This window comes from Gadus morhua, chromosome 19 (genome assembly GCF_902167405.1).
Source record: "Gadus morhua chromosome 19, gadMor3.0, whole genome shotgun sequence".
In the NCBI taxonomy this organism is placed as follows: Eukaryota; Metazoa; Chordata; class Actinopteri; order Gadiformes; family Gadidae; genus Gadus; species Gadus morhua.
Window position 1 is genome coordinate 4,277,091 of NC_044066.1, and position 20,127 is coordinate 4,297,217.

A 20,127-nucleotide genomic window follows, 5' to 3' on the forward strand; every position below is an offset into this window, starting at 1 on the left:
TGCTCATTATATTTACATTTATGGCCATTTTCAGACGCTTTTATCCAAAGCGACTTACAATAAGTACATGCTCATTTTGGAACCTTTCCAGAAATGAGTGAAAAAGGGAGCTTCTTTGCAGACAAAAGTAGCCGCATTGATAATGTTATCAGATCAGCCCAAAGCACAGATTCATTAAGAGGATCCGTTGCGGATTCAAATACATCCCAGCGGAGTCTTGTGATGGGTATAATCACTAGAGAGAAAAGCTTGTCCTACGTCAGACCTTGGGAGATGTTGCTCATTCAAAAAACAGCCATGCAGGCCACAATCCAGAAATGTTGCCATGTCTGGAGCAGTCAAATTACCCCATGCAGGAAATCTCAGAACATTACAGGGAAAGACGGCATTTGTGAAAGGGGAAATGGAGAGAGTGAGGTAGAGAGACAGGAAGAGACGAGAATGAGAGGTAGTGACAGACTGAGGGTTATAGAGAGAAGAGGCATGGAGAGTGAGGTCGAGACAGAGAGAGAGATATGGAAAGAGAGACAGAGAGAGGTCGAGGTCATTTCATTATGCAATACTGAATATTCAGCGTTAGGTTACGTATCCCACTCTAACTCCAGGTTAGTTTGCTGGTTTATCCGTTAGCTAGTTTAGCAGGATAACTGATTGGTTGTTCAATTACCAAGTTACCTACCTCTGTTTGATAGGCTAACTGCCTGACTGACTGGTTAACGGTTTTAACAGGCTAACTGATTAACTGGTTTATCAGTTAGCTGTTTAACAGGCTGACTAACTGACTGTTGATCCATGAGCTAGTTCAGCTGGTTTATCAGGCTAACTGACTGAATAGTTTAAAGTTAGCTAGTTGAGCAGGATAACTAACTGCTTGGTTTATCAATTAGCTAGTTTAGCTGGTTTAGACAGCCTAACTGATTAACTGGTTCATCAGTTAGCTATTTAACAGGCTGACTGACTGCCTAGTTAATCCATACACTAGTAGTTCAGCTGGTTCATCAGGCTAACTGACTAGAACGTTTATCCGTTAGCTAGTTAAGCAGGTTTAAAGGCTAAATGACTGTTTTTGTTAAACAGGCTGTAGTTGAATGCAATTGGATGACAGCTGTAAGGCAGACAACCACCATCTATCAGCATGCATCCATCTTAGCAACCACCCATCCATCGACCTATCTATTCATCCATCCAACATCTTCCATCTCTAGCCCAACAACCCAACCTCTGTTACAATACTGATAATCCCTCTTCCCTCCCTCCATTTCTGAAGGACATAATTCCAGGGACACTCCCTCCCTCCCCATAGCCCTTTCTCCATCCATTTGCCCTTAGGATTTATTTTTCTAAATTCAAGCCACCATTTAAAAAAAATGTAACAAAATGGAGACATAATAACAGACCAAAGCCTACGCCCTTATCCACCTCCTCCTCCTCCTCCTCCTCCCCTCCGTCCCCATCCCCCCTCCTCCCCCGGCCCTATCTCTCTCTCTCTCACACACACACACACACAGCCCTTTTGTCTGCACATCAGCCATCCTGTTATCGTCTCTCCCTCCCTCCCTCTCTCATCATCTGATGGAGGTAGGATGTCAACGACGAGATGGATGGAACGAAAAGGAATATATAGAAATATAGATGTAAAAAAAGATAAGACAGAAAACCATCAGACTCACCCCATCGTTGAAGTGGCCGCCATTATCACCTCTCTCCCTCTGTCTCTCTATCTAGCTCTCTCTCTCTCCCACCGTCTCACCAAGTAGCTCTCTCTCTCTATGCATCTCTCTTGTTCTCCATCTCTCCGTCTCTCTCTCTCCCTGTCTCTCCGTAGGCCACAGTCAGGTGGTTGAGCCACAACCAATCAGATTACTGCTCCTCATCTCTGCTGCTCACCCCTCCCTCGCTGATCCTCTCCCATCCCCCACAATGCATCACAGGGGGCTGATGCTCTCTCTCTCTGGTAGAGTCAGTATCGGCTTTAAAAAAAACTGCCTCTCTCTTCCTCTGGTTGTCAGTATAGGTTTGACTAACAGCCTCTCTCTGGTAGAGTCAGTATAGTTTTGACTAACAGCCTCTCTCTGGTAGAGTGAGTATAGGTTTGACTAACAGCCTCTCTCTGGTAGAGTCAGTATAGTTTTGACTAACAGCCTCTCTCTGGTAGAGTGAGTATAGGTTTGAATAACAGCCTCTCTCTGGTAGAGTCAGTATAGGTTTGAATAACAGCCTCCCTCTGGTAGAGTCAGTATAGGTTTGAATAACAGCCTCTCTCTGGTGGAGTCAGAATGGGTTTGACTAACAGCCTCCCTCTGGTAGAGTCAGTATAGGTTTGAATAACAGCCTCTCTCTGGTGGAGTCAGAATGGGTTTGACTAACAGCCTCTCTCTGGTAGAGTCAGTATAGGTTTGAATAACAGCCTCTCTCTGGTGGAGTCAGAATGGGTTTGACTAACAGCCTCTCTCTGGTAGAGTCAGTATAGGTTTGAATAACAGCCTCTCTCTGGTAGAGTCAGTATAGGTTTCTTTGCATAACAGCCTCATTCTCTACCATAGTATATTACTGTGTGTTGTTGGGTCACAAGATGAGCTATTATCGTAGCATATTATTGACTGCTGGGTCATATGATGAGAAGAATTAGTCGTAAATAATATTATTATTTCAAATGATTTGAATCAAAGTTTGACAATTGATTAATCATATTACTTCAAATCAAGTGAAAATAAACGTTGCTTCTTAATGCTGCAGTCCTCTATGTAGCCCTCTCGTTCTCTCTCTCTCTCTCTCCGTCTCTCACAGTCAGAAGGGTTCCATCAACCCATCAGATCACTGAGCCTCGTCTCTGTGCTGACCCTCCCATCTCTCAACCCCACAATGCAACACGGGGCTGATTCTCTCTCTCTGGTAGACTAAGTATAGCTTTTAGCATAGGTTATTAAGGGCCTACCCATAAATATCAGAACTCAAGTATCAGGCAATTTTTTTCAATTTACATTTAAGTGATGGCTGACGCTTTTATCCATAGCGACTTCCATTCATTCAGATTCACACACAGACAGCGGAATAAACCCCGCAGGGGGACAGCCAGATGCAGTGACATTTGACATAACAGAACACATGGTCCCCCTTTAAACAGTAGAAAGAGTTAAGATGCTGCCAACGAGGGACCATACATGTTAGACTTTTTAGTTTATATGAGAGAGAAAAGAAAAAATTGGAGGTTAAAATAAAATAAAAATGCCCATTCGTTTGAAAGAATAAACAAGTATATGGTGGCATTTGGTCATTTTCTATCAGAGGCCTTTCTACAAAGCAACGGTGAATCCAGAAGCAGGTCGGCATGGAGAAGGTAGAGGCTATGGCTCATCTGGCTGCAGGATGCCTGGTGTTAGACTGTGGACCTCGAGAATCTAACCCAGAACCTTTCGTCTGGGAGTGGAACGCCCATAACCACTAGAATGTCGAGCTTCTAGCTAAAGAGCTCCTTTAGCAGCGAGCAGCAGGCTGACCACATGACCCTGGCCGGCCCAAGGCTCCAGGCCCCTGTAGCAGCAGCACTCGGAGTAATGCGCTGCTGTGGATGAACATGTTGTTGACGCCATGGTCCACCTGATAGATGAACTGGGGCATCCGTCCCCCAGCTGTCATGCTTGGCATCTTGGTTTCCCATTGATGTATTAGGCTGTGGGGGACCAGCAGTCTAATTTCTACCACACCAACTAAAGACTAAGGACCAAACTCAACTAAAGACAGCACAAAGCGCATCCATTCTTCTTTATAAAAAAATAGGTTCAAATGCTAACAGAAAAATGCCAATTAGTAATAAGACAAGTAATAAAAATGCAACCAAATAAAAGTAGGTAGGCTGTCGCATATCCTAATTATTTATCTCAACAAAATATAAAAATAAAAAAAACGATCTACTGCAGCAAAAACAATGAAATAACCCTTTTGGAAACACACGTTATTGAAGTCCACGGTGGCTTGGGATGCGATGCTTTGTGAACGACCTGTAATCGAGACCGCAATAGCTCAATCGATATTCACCAACCCAACAGGAAACCCGTAAGACAACCCTTCTTATTAATAACCCTCGACAACCCCGGCATTTGGGCAACTTGTACGGAAATATATATTTATCACATTTATTTTTAGAACTCCTTTAAGTAGATATCAGATGAAAAATGGAGAAATCTAGTTGCTTAAATAATTTGTTTTTCCTGGGGGGGGTTTAGGGTCGAACCAACACAGTCCCTCAATATTCAGTGAGAAAAACTGCTTTTACCTTTAGAGGCAGTAAATCCAACATAGTACTGTTAATGGCACTGTATCACCGTTACACATGTAGCGTTCTTTTTGTAACATAGAAGTGCATGTTAATAAACTCTTCGAGTATGCTTTGCATAGCGTAGCACGAGCACCCCCAGAGTAGCCTCTAGACTGGCAACCCCTCCCCGTCACTTCGTGTGGGGGTGAGGGATGTGGCATGTTGAAAGGTCAGGACAAAAGTTGAACTCCAGTTCACTTCATACACATGAGCGCCTAGTGCGGCGCGCATCTGGCTGTGTGATTGGACAATCGAAATCCACTTGGTACCAGCAGAACCGACGGAGTTGTGTTGAATCTAATATCTTGGTTTTTAGCTCGTCCATCGACAACATGCTAAAGGCCCACCAGCAGCGACTACAGAGAATGCGTGGGTCGATGCCAGTGGGCGACCCCGTCCGTCGGAGAGCAGGGTGCTAAGGGTTTGGGGATATGACATCATATTCAATATAATATGTTGATATTAATGTACGAGACAACTCGATTGAAAATCACCGGCACAAAAGGTCCGTTTACACTGAATGTGATCGGCCTTTGACAATTATTCTCTCATCAATAAAACAAAACCTTGGCGTTGAATGAGACTGGTCACATACAATGTTATATCCAATTTTGCAGAGAGCTTCATTCATTAAATCGCACAACAGTCGACGTCTCTAGTCTACGAATAACTCAGTTTAACCAATGACAATCGTGTATCTTTGTCATAGTCATTAGTCACTCTGGTTGTTGTGTACATGTTGTAGGACATGGTGGATGTATTATCCTATTTACGTTTCATCCAAATTTCTCCAAGAGTGGTAGCCTGCTTCTAGTTGCAGAACAGAAAACCATGATAAATAAACCAACCTATGCCATCGAACAGACACAAGGGTAGGCTCTGTCTCTGGGTAGCCTTGTTGTAACTTTATTTGGCTAACTTTTCAGGGAGTCCCTCCTTCTTTATCTTTCCCACATCCGTACACACACAAAAACACTGATTGATAAAGAACGTCAATGGGCGCCAGATGATGCTGCTGACACAAAGATACCTTCGACTGGCGTGGAGAAGAGAGCCTCTGAATCAAGAGTGGCAGATACACTTCCCAGACATGACTCAACATTGCTGTTCACTCATACCAGCTTTTTGCTACTAGAAATTGGTTCTTCTTCATGAGTTGACATGGAGTATTTTCTGTCTGCACCAATACTTTGTATGTCAGCAGATAACCCCAACCCTAAGAAGAAAATTGTCAAATGTTGTCAACACAACAGAACATATTGGGGTATAATATTTGGTAAACTGGCTAACCCCTAGGGGGTTATGCTTCCCGGACACTTTGTATTGATAGTAGTAATTGTGAAACGCCCCGGTGTGTGAAGCAGTTCATTTACATCACTATGCTGAAATGCAACGCATCAGCAAGTTTCCATGGGTCATATCCATCACACCTTCCTATAACTCCAAGCCCAAAATACATGAATTTATGAAATGAGGAATTAAAGACAACCATTTAGTACAGAAGCAATATTAACAAACTCATTAAGTTTCTGCCAAACAATTGATCCATGTCATCTATTGAAATAAGTGTCCAATCTATTGTAGGCTATAGCTATATGGATGAATGATGTTAAAGATACAATATAGCTATTACAATTAAATAAGGATATTACAGGTCTTGTGACCAATGTTGCATCTCTTTGAAATTATGAGTCACAAATTGAATACCTACGACAGGAAAAGAACATTCAATCCTATTCCTGTGGCCATAAAAGAACAACATTTAAGAAAATGTCATTCATCTTAAACCTGTACGGAATATTTGTTGTCATAACAATCATTTCAGATGATAGGCTATATTTATTAGGCATGAACACATGTAAACTGCATTTCCACTAGCTCAGCATCATTATATTGTATTACTATTATGGGAAAGTTAATGTTTGGGTATAACGGGATGTACACACACCACGAGTTACCTTACACCACACACACACACCCCCAACACCACGCCATAATGACACATGATCCAATGCAGAAGACACACTTCGAAACACTTGGCTGTCGGTATTTATTAGTATGAATGTATTTATATTACAACCGTTACCTCTGGATGGAAAGAGTCTAAAGCTAGCCACCACTAAAGCCTCTATGTTTCAAGGGTTGATTAATATTTGGAGTTTATAAACAACATACCTGTCAAGTGTATTCTGAGTAACACAGGCAGGTTGTATCATGAATGCTGTGATCATTCTTAGCAAAACTCAGAGCTGACCTGTTTAAAAGCTAGTGGAGCAACCCTGATGGCTAGCTGGTGTCGCTAACCTGTTAGCATAGCTGGTGGAGCTAACCTGATGGCTAGCTGGTTGAACAAACCTGTTAACTAACTGGTGTTGCTAAGATGTTAGCCTAGCTGGTGTCGCCAACCTGTTAGCCTAGCTGGTGGTGCAAACCGGTTAGCTTGTTGGTGGAGCAAACCTGATGGCTAGCTGGTGGATCTAACTTGTTAGCCTAGCTGGTGGTGCTACTTAGTACAGGCCAAGTGCAACTCGGCTAGGAGGGCACAGGCTATCCTTTGCTAACACGCACACACAACACGAACACATTGTCACACACGTTACACACACATGCACGCGCACACACACAAACACTCGTTCAGGATTAGCCGTAGCTCCGAGCTACGCTAGTTTCTGTGGCCTTGCTAATGCTAACAACAGATCAAATGAAAAAGAGGGAACACAACAATGCGATAACATGCGGAATAAAACGTTTCGGGTATTTTATCGGTCTTACCGTGGCCTTTGTTCCGCTATCTCGCTCTCTTTTCACCCTTCCTTCTTTCTCCCCACTCCCAACTTTCACTCGCTCCTTCTCCCCTCCCCCTGGCCAATCAGAACGCTCATTCCCCCCTCGTTTTGGCCAATCAAAACGCTCCTTCGGTTTCGCATACACGTTAATGAATAATCGGTCATTAATATCAAGATCTATTCACTTTAAAGTGTAGGACGAGTTTGGTGTTGGGTTGAGAGGGAGCCAGGAGGAGGACGAAGTTGGAGGAAGAGGTGGTAGGTGTAGGAGGATGTGGGTGGAGGCAATGGTAGTGGTTGGTTGAGGTGGAAGGAAGAGACGCTGGAGGAGGAAGTTGGTGTCGTGGGAAGAGTGGGTTTGGGGGGGGGGGGGAGGCGGCAGGAATAGGTGGTTGAGGAGGAAGTGGTGGTCGGAAGAAGAGGAAATGGTGGAGGAGGAGGAGGAAGTGGTGGGTGGAGGAAGAGGAGATGGTGGAGGAGGAGGAAGTGGTAGGTTAAGGAAGAGGAGGAGGCGGAGGAGGAAGTGGTGGGTGGAGGAAGAGGAGATGGTGGAGGAGGAGGAAGTGGTAGGTTAAGGAAGAGGAGGAGGCAGAGGGGGAAGTGGTGGGTGGAGGAAGAGGAGATGGTGGAGGAGGAGGAAGTGGTAGGTTAAGGAAGAGGAGGAGGCGGAGGAGGAAGTGGTGGGTGGAGGAAGAGGAGATGGTGGAGGAGGAGGAAGTGGTAGGTTAAGGAAGAGGAGTAGGCGGAGGAGGAAGTGGTGGGTGCAGAAAGAGGAGGTGATGGAGGAGGAGGAGGTGGTGCGGGATAAAGGAAGAGGTGATAGACGAGGAGGAAGTGGTGGGTGGAGGAAGAGGAGGAGGAGGGAGAAGTTGTAGGTGGGGAAGAGGAGGATGTAATGGAGGAGGAAGTGGTGGGGGAAGGAAGAGGAGCTGATGGAGGAGGAGGAGGTATTGGGTGTAGTAGGAGGAGGTATTGGGTGAAGGAGGAAGAGGGGGAGGTGCTGGTGGATATGTTTTACAGAATGTGGGAACAGTTATAATGCAGTTGATTATTCCCAAGCTCAGAGATCAGGATGTTCTCACGAGGCTGGAGCAGAGCTGCTGGGACAAACACTTTCCTCAGGATTAACTCTATAAATACTTGGACCTTTATCTGAATATCTATAAACAAGAATCTATAAACACGCCCTTTGAACAATCAAACCCTTCCTGTTTGAACAATGTTTTGTCTGAACTTTATTATTCAATGAAAACTAAAACAGTCGGTTTTGTAAGAACATTTATGCTTGAAGTGATAGTAATCGTTAGCATGGGGCAAAACAAATGATTGTTGTGGATGGCATTAATAAGATGAAACAAAACACGTCAGAACAGCTCACATTGCCAGCAGCATAAAGGCAAAAACAAAAAATTAAAGACATGAAAAGTATTTTTCAATGATACTTTACAGTAACGTTTTAACAAAGTAGTAAACAGTTGTGCCCACACCAGTAGCATTGATGGAGGAAATTATCTGTAATATAGTCCGGCTGACACCGGCAAATACTGTTAAAAATGTTTTAGCAAGGTCCTGTTGGCTTTGATGGAACATGACAGCATGTCTGGCATAGTTGGTTATAATACTGCGTTAGTATGAGTCAGTCTGAGCTGGTATGTCTGAGTCAGTATGTCTGAGTCAGTAAGACTCAGAATATCTGAGTCAGTGAGTCAATATACTGTACCTGAGTCATTGTGAGTCAGTATATCTGAGTCAGTGAGTCAATATACCTGAGTCGGTGTGAGTCAGTATGTCTGAGTCAGTATGAGTCAGTGTGTCTGAGTCACTGAGTCAGTATATCCGAGTCATTACGAGGCAGTATGTCGCAGTGTAACCGATGCAGTGTGATGAAGTGTATCTGACGCCGTGTATCTCAGTAGGACTGGATGACCTGGCCCCAGTCCCCCCGGGGCCAGACTCCGTTCTCCATCACGTTGGCGGGCGAGGTCTTCCAGTCCCAGGCGGTCTCCGGGGACGACCACGCCTCGTGCCCGTAGTTGGCGCGCACATAGTCCAGGGTCGTGCACGGAACACGCACACGCACGCCCGCCAGCTCCGCCCAGCAGAGTTTAAAACTAGGAAACACATACCTTGAGACAGAAAGACAGGTAGATAAGTCAGGCAGGTAGGCAGGCAGGTCCGCCAGACATTTAGGTAAGACCGACAGACAGGTGTGTCTAACTTGAACTTCCTGCCGCTCTTGGCCTGCGTGCCGCCGTTCCAGACGACGCTCACTCCCTCGCTCTCCTCCTGGTAGAAGAAGAAGACGTCCAGCTTCACACCGCCCCCCGGAGACTGGAAGGACAGCTCCAGACTGTCCTCTACCTGGAGAGACAGTCACACATCAGCCCCTCCTCCTGAGACTGTCCTCTACCTGGAGAGACAGTCACACATCAGCCCCTCCTCCTGAGACTGTCCTCTACCTGGAGAGACAGTCATACATCAGCCCCTCCTCCTGAGACTGTCCTCTACCTGGAGAGACAGTCATACATCAGCCCCTCCTCCTGAGACTGTCCTCTACCTGGAGAGACAGTCACACATCAGCCCCTCCTCTACCTGGAGAGACAGTCACACATCAGCCCCTCCTCCTGAGACTGTCCTCTACCTGGAGAGACAGTCACACATCAGCCCCTCCTCTACCTGGAGAGACAGTCACACATCAGCCCCTCCTCTACCTGGAGAGACAGTCACACATCAGCCCCTCCTCTACCTGGAGAGACAGTCACACATCAGCCCCTCCTCTACCTGGAGAGACAGTCACACATCAGCCCCTCCTCCTGTGACTGTCCTCTACCTGGAGAGAACGTCACATCAGCCCCTCCTCCTGAGACTGTCCTCTACCTGGAGAGACAGTCACACATCAGCCCCTCCTCCTGAGACTGTCCTCTACCTGGAGAGACAGTCACACATCAGCCCCTCCTCCTGAGACTGTCCTCTACCTGGAGAGACAGTCACACATCAGCCCCTCCTATTGCTGGAGAGAGGCTGGGTCCCATTCTATTACCAGGGTCTGTTTATCATTATGTGGAACACAGAGGGGATCTGAGAAGGGCCAGGATCAGCTCTGATACCAAGAGAGAGTGGAAGAGCTGTGCTGAGGCTGATGAGGCCGACCATAAGGATCACAGTACAGTAGCGGGAATAAGGTGAAATAACACAAGAGCAAAAATAGGGGGGACAAGTTGTTGAGCGTTGCCAGCATGTGGTGGACTGCTACGGTTCTACCATACAGTATGTTGTATCTGACAGAATACATGTTAGACTGTTTTTAGCAGCAGAACAGCCCCAACTGAAGTTACCGGGTTTGCCAGGCGATTCAAATACCCTACCATAAAGTAGTAATTCAGTAGTATACTTAATGACTTGTCACACATTTTGCCTACAGTCTGTGGTGACCTAGCTACAGCCTATTAGCATAGCAGGTTCACAAACCATAGCACAATGACCCTGAGCACCGAGCTCTGTCTCATAAGCATGCTAATCTATTGGCTAGCAAGCTCACCCTGCCAAAGCTGTGTTTGAGGGGCAGGCCGGCGCTAGCAAAGGCGGTGGCTAGGTCGGGGCGGTAGTGACGGATGGACACGCCCACGTCAACATCACGACTGTATGAGATGAACCCACACTGACGGTACCATCCTGGGGAGAGAGGGGAAGTGAAGTCAACAGTAGTGACAGAGGTAGAGAGAGGTGGAGATAACAGAAGAGAGGTGTAGTTTACAGTAGAAAGAGGTGGAGCTAACAGAAGAGAGAAGTGTTGTGAACAGAGAGAGAGGTGTAGTTAACAGAGAGAGGTGTAGTTAACAGAGAGAGGTGTAGTTAACAGAGAGAGGTGTAGTAAACAGAGAGAGGTGTAGTTAACAGTGAGAGGTGTCTTTAACAGAGAGAGGTGAGGCGAACAGAAGAAAGAGGTGTAGTTCCCAGCAGAGGGACGGACCGAGGCAGGTCCCGCTGCTGATCCAGAAGGGGACGTTAAGGGAGTCCAGGGTCCGGGCGGCGACCGACAGCACGGAGCGAGCCGCCCGCCGGAACTCTGCTGCCTCCACAGAGCCGTCTTCAGGGTAGAGCTAGAGGGTCAGGAGAGAGAGAGAGACACACACACACACACACACACGTTTTAAAGGGTTGATATCATTCTTTTTTGACTTTTCCCTTTGCTTTTAGAGTATACATGTGTTACGTCTGCTAAGCTAGAAAGAAATCTAAGACCGAGCCAGGTGGAGTAGTCGCACAGAGCACGCCCCTCAATAACTGCCTGGAACATCTTGTTCGCCCTCAAACCTTACTTCCGTAACAATGTGCCGTCAGACTGTGCCAGTGGGCGGAGCTGAAGGGCAGAAGTCCTTTGTCGAAACGCACGCAAAGTGTTCGACCAATCACAGCAGACTGGGATACTCTGGAGGCGGGCCTTAAAGCAACATCATACAAAACAGAGCGTTTTTGAAAAGACGCTGAAACAGGTTTTGCAGAAATTAACAGTGTGAGAATAATAAGGGGGATTATAACATACAGGTATTTAACCCTATTCTAGTAGTACCCCCAAATGCAATTACGAACCCTAAAAAAGCATGAAATGGGATCTTTGAAGAAGTCGTTCCAGCCATCCCAGCAGGCCAGTACAGGTCCCAAAGATAACCAGGACATGTCCGTCCCCGGCAGAGTGCTCGCCCCCATGCTGTTGCTCACTAGCCCCATCAGGGGCCTCCAGCAACACACACCCAGAGAGCCTGAAGGAGACTGTGTAGCAGACTGCTAATGAGCCAACTCATCCACCACAGACGGGGTTGTACAAATACATATCCCGACATAACAAAGAGATTCTACATCACGGGAATGAACAGAAACACTAACTCAATTATTTATATGTACTCTGGATGTGGTGGATGTCTTCAGATTAAACAAGCAATGGTTGATCTGAAGACATCTGCAAACATCTTCCTTTAACTGTCTGTGTCATTTGCTATATTTACTAATTTATTTATTCATTTGTTTTCTTGTCTCACTTGGCTTCATGTTCTTGTACAAAAATGTGTTAATTAAGATGTTATTCTTGTAATATCCTGGCTCTCTACGCCTCAGCATTTGGTCTGAACAGTTTTAAACTAATCATAAACATGGTGTAGAGGTGATCAGCAACTGGCCACCAGCGAACAGAGAAACGATTGTTCTTGGTAATTCTGATCAGGATACATGCTCATTTGTGTCTACAACCCCCCATGTGAATCTCCTTACGTCTGGGACGACATATTCCTTGTCTTGAGTCAGAGATATGTGAACACCAAGGAAAGGATAACATAAAAGGTCATCATAAATGGTGGCTTCAATGCCCAGACCGGAACATAACCTGATGTGTCAGGTACTAAAGAAGAAACATTTACTCCAAATTCAACACCTATGGCTCATTTAGGCCCCGTCCACACGTAAACGATTTTTTGGTGAAAACGCATACGTCTTGTGCGTTTCGGCCGACCGTCCAGATGGATCCGGCGTTTTTTACAACTGTACATTAAAAAGTATTTTTGTGCTCAATCTTAAAGGTTAAAAAAGCTTTCCCCACCTCGTCTTCTTCTTTTATTGGTAGTTTCTACAGCTATGCATTTTCGCATGAGTCCGTCTTTACGGAGATATTCCTGAAACGCTTCAAAGGAACGCTCTTCATTGTGAATGGTCATGTTATAGGGGACTCTATAGCATAAAGTTAGTGTTCATCCCTTAGCCACAGCTCTGTAGATGACATGTTCACAGACATGGTCCCATACTTTTCAACGAGTTCACAGTCAACCCCTAACCCCCTTATCAGACCCCAGCCAAATCACTCCCTCGCTCAACAAACCTCTCCCTCACTAAGCCCACTATGGTGTTCAGAACACAGAGACCCTACAGATGGACCCAAGAAAGCACTGAACAATACCAAGACGCTATGAATGGCTGAGAGACTAAATCAGGGACAGAGGTGTTTCCTGAATATCAATACCCACACTATTGAAGGCAATGCTCAGGCTGTCCAAAACATTCAAAGGGACAGGCCGAGATATTTTTAAATTGTTTCCCTGTCTTACCCAGATTCAGTTGTTTAATTCCAAATTCATCATCGTATAGCCAGAAGGGGAGTTCTCTGGCATTGACTAGCAGGGTAACCCTTGCCTAACTCCTGTTCATGGGAGGGGAAAACATTTTAATTACTGTCCAATGTGCTCAGAATAGTCCCTTGCCCACCCTGCCTGGATGCAACAACATGAATATGAATCTGGTTAAGACAGGCAAACGCCTAGTTAAAGATGTATTGGCGAATCCCTTTAATTACAAAGTAAAGCCAACAGCAACATCAGTAGCACTGAAAACATGCCCGAAGGAAAGAAAGTGGTCCATTCTTGGTCCACTGGAACATTCTCTGTAAGAGAGCGTAGAGAACTAGTTATAAAGACAGAGAGACTGAACACGATCAGATTCTGTTCAGACTAACACCAGTAAATAATTACCTAGAAACAATAAAAACAAATACTAGAGAAAGCAGAGAATATTGAATTGATCATTAAAGATATACAAAATAAACATGAGCAGGGCTCCAGACTAACTCTTTCACTAGGAGCACCATGACCCCTAACTGCAGTGTTTTTTTAATTTTTGTGTTTTTTTCGGGACGGACGTGGGTTTTGTGATTGCAAGCGAGACTTCTCCGGTGCTGGATATGTTATTCAGGAGCGGAGGAGCCAACTAAAAGCGTCAACAGTGGATGATGTGCCTTATTTGCACAGCAATCTAAAGCACCAGGCCCAACACAACGTAGTGTAATACCCCGGCGTTACATCTAATGTGGCTAATTTTCCTTTGGGTGCGGGTCGTTGATATCACTTTATAGCGGGTCAGGTCGGGTGCGGAATGTTATTTGCGCTACTGTCGCAACACGGGTCGGATGCGGTTTTAAGTATTGCTGCTACGGGCGGGTGCGGGTTTGCAAAATAAGACCTGTGCAGGACTCTGGCACTGGCACACTAGCCGCAGGTCGAGGAACGAGTCAATAGTTTACTCACAGAGACATTTACGCACGCTCGTTATTTAATCTCTATCACTCTGTGACCTCAGAATGAGTCCTCCCAACACACCACAGAGTTCTACTATTGGTGTCCTTGGGGCCAGAACCCCTCATGGACACAGTCCTCAAATTCAACCGTGGCCCAGCGGGCAGACACACACCCTGGTGAAATGTAAGATTCTCAGAAACCCAACCCTTCATAGTTTATTCAATAAAAGTAGTACATCTATGAATGTCATTCACCACTATGAATGAATAAGAGGGCTGTGTGTGGAAAAAAGGTTAAAGGCTGTTACCTCCACCATGTCCTACAACGTGCATTGACCATGGTCACTGTGACAAAGATGACCCCATGTGACTGGTTAACGTGATTTATTTACAGGCTTGAGCCGTCAAAAATAATCCTTGGTGCCATATAATTTAATACAACTTTTTCACCAATGATAATACCGACCTTCACATTAAACAATACAGGCCAGGACAGGCCATGGTAGTTGTTTGAGAGGGAGTTGTGATGGGGGGGGGGAAACATAGGAAAAACATAGCCTCAAACGACATATTTTCACACAGACACACACACACACCTGGTAGAAGGCTCGGGCCTCTTTGTGGCGGCACTCTATGAAGTCCGCTTCGCTTCGTAGGGTCAGGAAGTGGGAGGAGTTTCGTGGAACCTGTACATCCAGTCCATCCAGCATCGTTAGCACCAGATCTGGCCTACACACACACACACACACACACACACACACACACACACACACACACACGTCGTTTTCTACTTTCCATATTCCATACTACAACTCACAACTCGAACATCTTGATTGATTGTAACTAAAGTAGTTAGTAGACCTGTTAAAAGTAATGGAGCTAATCATAGAATAACGCATGTCTAGACGGACAAGGAACAATTTAGGAAAATGAGCCCGATAAAAGAGATGACAGACACCATTGCCAGTTTATGCATAGTAATTGCAATCTTCAGATCCATGGTATTTGATCAGAGCTATGAAATCTCCGAGGGAGACGAACACATGATGCTGTCGTGTGTTATGGAGGTTTTTCCACGACCACAACATAGGAGAATACCGCGATAACAAGTTCAAACCCATCCTGGCTACCCGGTAGAGAGGCCGTCTAGCAGAGTGGAAATCATAACAGCTGTCGTCACATGGCATCTGTGCAATTTCCTATCCATGAAATAACACCAGATATGAATGGGGTTTGTTCAGTATAGCTTTGTAAACATTTCTGCTGTCGCCTGAGGCTTAATGAAGACCAGGGAACCAGATCATCAAAGTCAAATGATGTAAGTGAGTTCAGTGAGTGTACAAGTTTCTTGATAGTCTAGAACACTTAAGAATGCAGCCTGAACAAGTGTTTTCCTCACTGCTAAATTTAAAAGAGATTTCGTCCAACTAAATACCCAAGGATTCATGGGATGACTCTTACAACTGAGGTATGAAAGCTGACAATAACTATGCTCTGGGAGCAGGCTCTGGAAAATAACATACATTTGGTTTTCCAACTATAAGTTATACAATTAGGGCTGCAAATGTTTAAAGGCAGTCCGGACCTCATCAACAGCCTGTCTCTGGGAACAGGCAAAGTAACTATTGTATCATCTGCATAAAGATGCACCTTAGCTGTACGCATGTTCTTCCCGATGTTTTACGTACCATTTCAAAATAAGGCATTGTGCTAACCGAAATGTGGGAATTGCATTTAACATTCAGAGTGTTCTTATTCTTGAGTGCTGAGTACTCAGTAATCGGTGTGATTTTTTTCGTCTGCATCCATTAATCTAACAAATATAAGCGCATCGAATCAATCTGAGTCATTCTGGACTAACCCTGACCCTTATTCCATTTAGCTGTATTGTTCTTCTATGATTTTATTGTGCTGCGTGAATATCGTTAATTAATGTTGCTTGAGGGAAACGTTTGAAAGTATATCTTGCCCCAGATTTGGGAACAAGAAAAGCACCACATTACAGGATGTGTTATATCGATGCACATCATAGCGAAGGTGTAGGAAACAATGTGTGTCACCTGCGATAGGCCCCGGCGTGGCGTCCGTAGGGCAGGGCGTTGGGTGGGGCCAGGCGGCGGTCTGCGCTGGGTGCTAACCGCAGGGGGGCGTGCCACAGATAGCCCCCACTCCTCTGGTAGAGCAACACCACCTGGAAGTGGAGAGAGAGAGAGAGAGAGAGAGAGAGAGAGAGAGAGAGAGAGAGAGAGAGAGAGAGAGAGAGAGAGAGAGAGAGAGAGAGAGAGAGAGAGAGAGAGAGAGAGACTATAGATAAAGGCTTTCTCACAGGGCACAGCAAATATAAACTATTTCAGAAAATTGGAACTGCCATCCTCTCTGTTTTGGCAATATATGTATTTCTTAAATGCACAAATTTTCAGCGCTCCACTGTTGTTTTCCTTAGGGCTTTATTAGTATTTTTTCTATATTATTCTTTACAAACGTGCAATGCTACTCCTCCTAAAAATATTAAGTTATTATCTTACTAATAATACTTCTATCATACCAATACTACTATGTATCCTACTAATACTGTATTAAACCAATGCTACTTACCATATCACTACTTATCCTACCTTTTCAACATTTCTTAAAAATATGTAGCTATATTAACATATGTTTAATCGTACTTCACACTACAGCACTTACTGCATTTTCTGCAGGAAACCCATATTCTAGTTTATCTTCTAGTTGTCTGTCTGCTAAAATGAACCCACCTTAACATATAATTGGTAATATATCTTCATAGAAGGTCTTTATTATATTCTGCTTTGGACTTGTTATGAACACTCAACTCAGAGTGTTCATAACAACAAGCGATTTCTGCCTCCCTTTATGTCCTGACCTCTCCCCTAAAGGCGTAGAAAATAAATGGCTGCAAGCCCAACTTACCTGCCACTGCCATAACGTAAAGGACAACATTTCTTTATTCATTGTTGTTATCCAATTTTTGGTTGTTTTGTGTTTCTTTCTCCATGTATTTATTTTTGTGTTTTTTCATGTACATTTTCATATGCAATTGATTATTTTATACATATAACTTTCATGCCAGTAAACCAAAAAATTTGAAAAACTCACTTTTCATATAGACAAAGAGAATGAGCGAGGTGGGAAAGAGAAAGAATACCTGGACGATGTGGCCATGGGTTGAGCGGAACAGGAAGTGCAGAGGGATCTGGGCTGCCGACAGCTCTGCCCCTTCCTCAAGCAGCCGGGGGTCACGGCCGCGCACCTGCTCCACCTCCAGGCCCTTCTGACTGGCTACCGTGGCAACAGCCTGCCGCTGGACCACCAATCATTATGGAAGGGTTACGATTAGGGATGTCCGATATTGGCTTTTTTGCCGATATCCGATATGCGATATTGTCCAACTCTAAATTTTCGATTCCGATATCAGCCGATACCGATGTCGATATTTGGGTTATTTTTCCTCAATCCTAATTTAGGTAACATTACATATCTCCTGTTGTGGAATTAACACAACATGCTTAATGTTATTGTGATGCCCCACTGGATGCATTCTTGAATGCAACAAGGCTTTCCAAATGTTAACATTGTCTGTGCAAAATAAGAAAAATACTTCAACTTAATTTAAGGGAAAAGTGCCATGTTTATTTTTATTTTTTTAATGGTCTCAGACAACAGTTTGGATTACACTCTCCCTGAGATAATCTTGACAATGCCCACAACAAATAGGGCAAACTTGACTTCACAAATGATAAAACATTGTACCTGAACAACTATGTGCAACATAGCAGTATGTTTCTTTAACTAAAACTCAATAAGCTTAATTGAATAAATGCACAAATATGAGTCAATTACAATGTGCACTGTACTGCACAATTTTGAAAACATTTATTTGAGCCATAAAAAAAATAAATAAAAAAATAAATAAAAAAAATCGGTTTTAAGGCAAAAAAAATCCGATACCGATATTGACAGATTATGGTTTAGTTATTCTGAAATAATGATAAAGTTATCGTAAAGTTACGGTTCAGTGCATCTTTGCAAAATCCTTGCAAGTATTAGCTTTAAGTTCTCTACACATGTTCTGCTGAATTAACAATATATTACCAATATATTACCGTGTCTGCAGAGTGAGCTCGGATAACTATTTAACACCGCAGTCGTTTGATGACTGCCAGTGGTTGAAATATTAAAGTCTGGTAGTGGCTAATGCTAACAGCTAATATCAAGCATTTACTTGGCATTAAGATACCATTGCACAACAGTATAATAATAATTAAAAATAATAATAATACTGGGTATGATTGTTAACTAAGTTTAAACTGAGCCCACTCACATCGTACTTCCAGTGGTCGGCGATGGCGGCGAAGGCAGTGACCGGCCTCCCGGTGCACAGGAAGCTACAGCCACGCCCGAGGCCCGCCGATCCGCCCGTCTGGCCAATCAGAGACAGCGCTGTTGGGTCGGCCAGGAAGATGGGCAGGGCCAGCTTGCGGGCCACAGCCATCACACGCCTCAGCGCTTCCTGTTGGGAGAGGGGGGGTACGTCACATTGCAACACATTTAATGAAAGACCCACAGACAGACAGGCAAACAGATATCTAAACAGACAGATAGAAAGACAGGTAGATGGACAACGAGACAGAACTGTAGATAAAGACAGACAGAGAGTCATACAAAGCAAACAGAGGGACAAGACACACAGGAAGATAGATGACTCACCCATTGATTGTCTTTCTGCCGTGAAGTGTTTCCTCCATTCTATTTTAAATACATTAGAATAGAAAATAGCATAACTTGGTACATACACATACATGACATCATATCACCAACCATGACACTATAACGTCCACCATGACATCATAGCGTCCACCATGACATCATGACGTCCACCACCATGACACTATAACGTCCACCATTACTCTATAGCGTCCAACGTGACATCATATCATCCACCATGGCATCATAACGTGCATCATGAAATCATAACGTCCACCATGACCCTATAAAGTCCACCATGACATCATCTCGTCCACTTTTACACTATAAAGTCCACCATGACATCATAACCACGGGGGTTCTCGTGCTCAGCACTCACCGATGACTGGCGGTAGTAGTAGAGTTGGAAGAGCAGGAAGGCGGAGCTCGCCGCTACCAGGACCGCGAGGAGGCCGGTCTTGTTCAGCCGTGGCATCCCCGTTAACCGGGAGACTCGGTTCTCCCGCTACCCCTATTTAATCCAGTAACCGTGGCGACACAACAGTACCACACGAGTGGCTGTGATCGATACGGTGTTAAGGCTTCGTCTGCTGTTTTTTTAATTATTTGATTGTTCATTTGTTTACTTGTTTGTTTCACCTACCAAGAACGCAAGAGCGCGTCGCTGGTATTCAAGGCATGTTGTGTGGAGATCTGATTACGCTCTTTAACAGCTTATAATACATCCATGTTTGACGGCGATATCAAAATATTAGAACTGCGCATGCGCATGACGGGAATGTTGATGATCGTCCGCGCGCATCCGTGTCCTGCGCGTCGTATTGAAACCGCTTTCAAGATAAAAGTCCAAGTGTATCGTGTGTGATTTCTCATCGATAACAATGTTTTGCAATGATGGCTAGTTCAAATATATATATATAATTTTATACTATAAATAACTTGCATGTAATATATTCATTTGTATAAATAGTTCTAATTGTACCCTGTTGAACTAATAAACTAACTAAAGAATACTTTTCTATAGTTGTCAGAAGCTCTCAGAAGCTGTCGAAATAATTTTCTTACATAGAAGAAAGTATTCTGACAGCTTCTGACAGCGTGACAGCTATGAGTAATATCAGGTATCGGTTTCGGAACAAACTACAGGGTTCTGTAACGTTGTTCTTGCTGTCTGATTTTTTCCTATTTGTTGTTGTCTACGATCCGGGAGATGTCAACGGTCAAGTGGGCAGAGGGGACTTTTATTC

General features: G+C 44.4%; 2 protein-coding genes across 6 annotated transcripts in view; both read right to left on the reverse strand.

Moving 5' to 3' along the window:
• apc (APC regulator of WNT signaling pathway) overlaps positions 1-7,338 on the reverse strand; it is a 28,295-nt gene extending 20,957 nt beyond the window's left edge. Inside the window, exon 1 of one of the 2 annotated variants that reach the window (XM_030341491.1) lies at positions 7,088-7,338. The gene's annotated coding sequence lies outside the window, so the exon portion shown is untranslated. Of the gene's footprint in view, positions 1-1,670; positions 1,856-7,087 lie in introns of those variants that run through there. The other variant, XM_030341492.1, reaches the window with a different exon arrangement.
• Positions 7,339-8,310: 972 nt separating this feature from the next.
• On the reverse strand, positions 8,311-19,676 carry fktn (fukutin). Of its 4 annotated transcripts, XR_003973962.1 has the most exons (12): positions 19,260-19,676; positions 18,884-18,922; positions 18,498-18,686; positions 17,322-17,477; positions 16,216-16,346; positions 14,752-14,884; positions 11,692-11,871; positions 11,421-11,542; positions 11,072-11,201; positions 10,640-10,773; positions 9,320-9,462; positions 8,311-9,227 (listed from the first exon to the last, which is right to left on the reverse strand). XR_003973962.1 is itself a non-coding variant. In XM_030341223.1 (10 exons), the coding sequence occupies exons 2-10, from the start codon at positions 19,353-19,355 to the stop codon at positions 9,067-9,069; spliced, it is 1,404 nt and encodes a 467-aa protein (XP_030197083.1). In that variant the 5' UTR covers positions 19,356-19,438; positions 19,524-19,666; the 3' UTR covers positions 8,311-9,066. The 4 variants fall into 4 exon arrangements, 3 of the variants coding, with proteins under 3 accessions (XP_030197083.1, XP_030197084.1, XP_030197082.1); XM_030341223.1 differs by lacking the exons at positions 11,421-11,542; positions 11,692-11,871 and having other exon boundaries at positions 8,311-9,462; positions 19,260-19,438; positions 19,524-19,666; XM_030341224.1 differs by lacking the exons at positions 11,421-11,542; positions 11,692-11,871 and having other exon boundaries at positions 19,260-19,664.
• Positions 19,677-20,127: the final 451 nt, after the last annotated feature.

Coding starts and splice junctions, on each gene's coding strand:
- fktn (XM_030341222.1), bottom strand. CDS start 19,355: ATGCCACGGCTGAACAAGACCGGCCTCCTCGCGGTCCTGGTAGCGGCG. Junction 16,347..17,321: donor CCCATGGCCACATCGTCCAG/GTATTCTTTCTC, acceptor CTCCACTTCCAG/GTGGTGTTGCTCTACCAGAG. Junction 9,463..10,639: donor TCAAACACAGCTTTGGCAGG/GTGAGCTTGCTA, acceptor CTGTCTCTCCAG/GTAGAGGACAGTCTGGAGCT.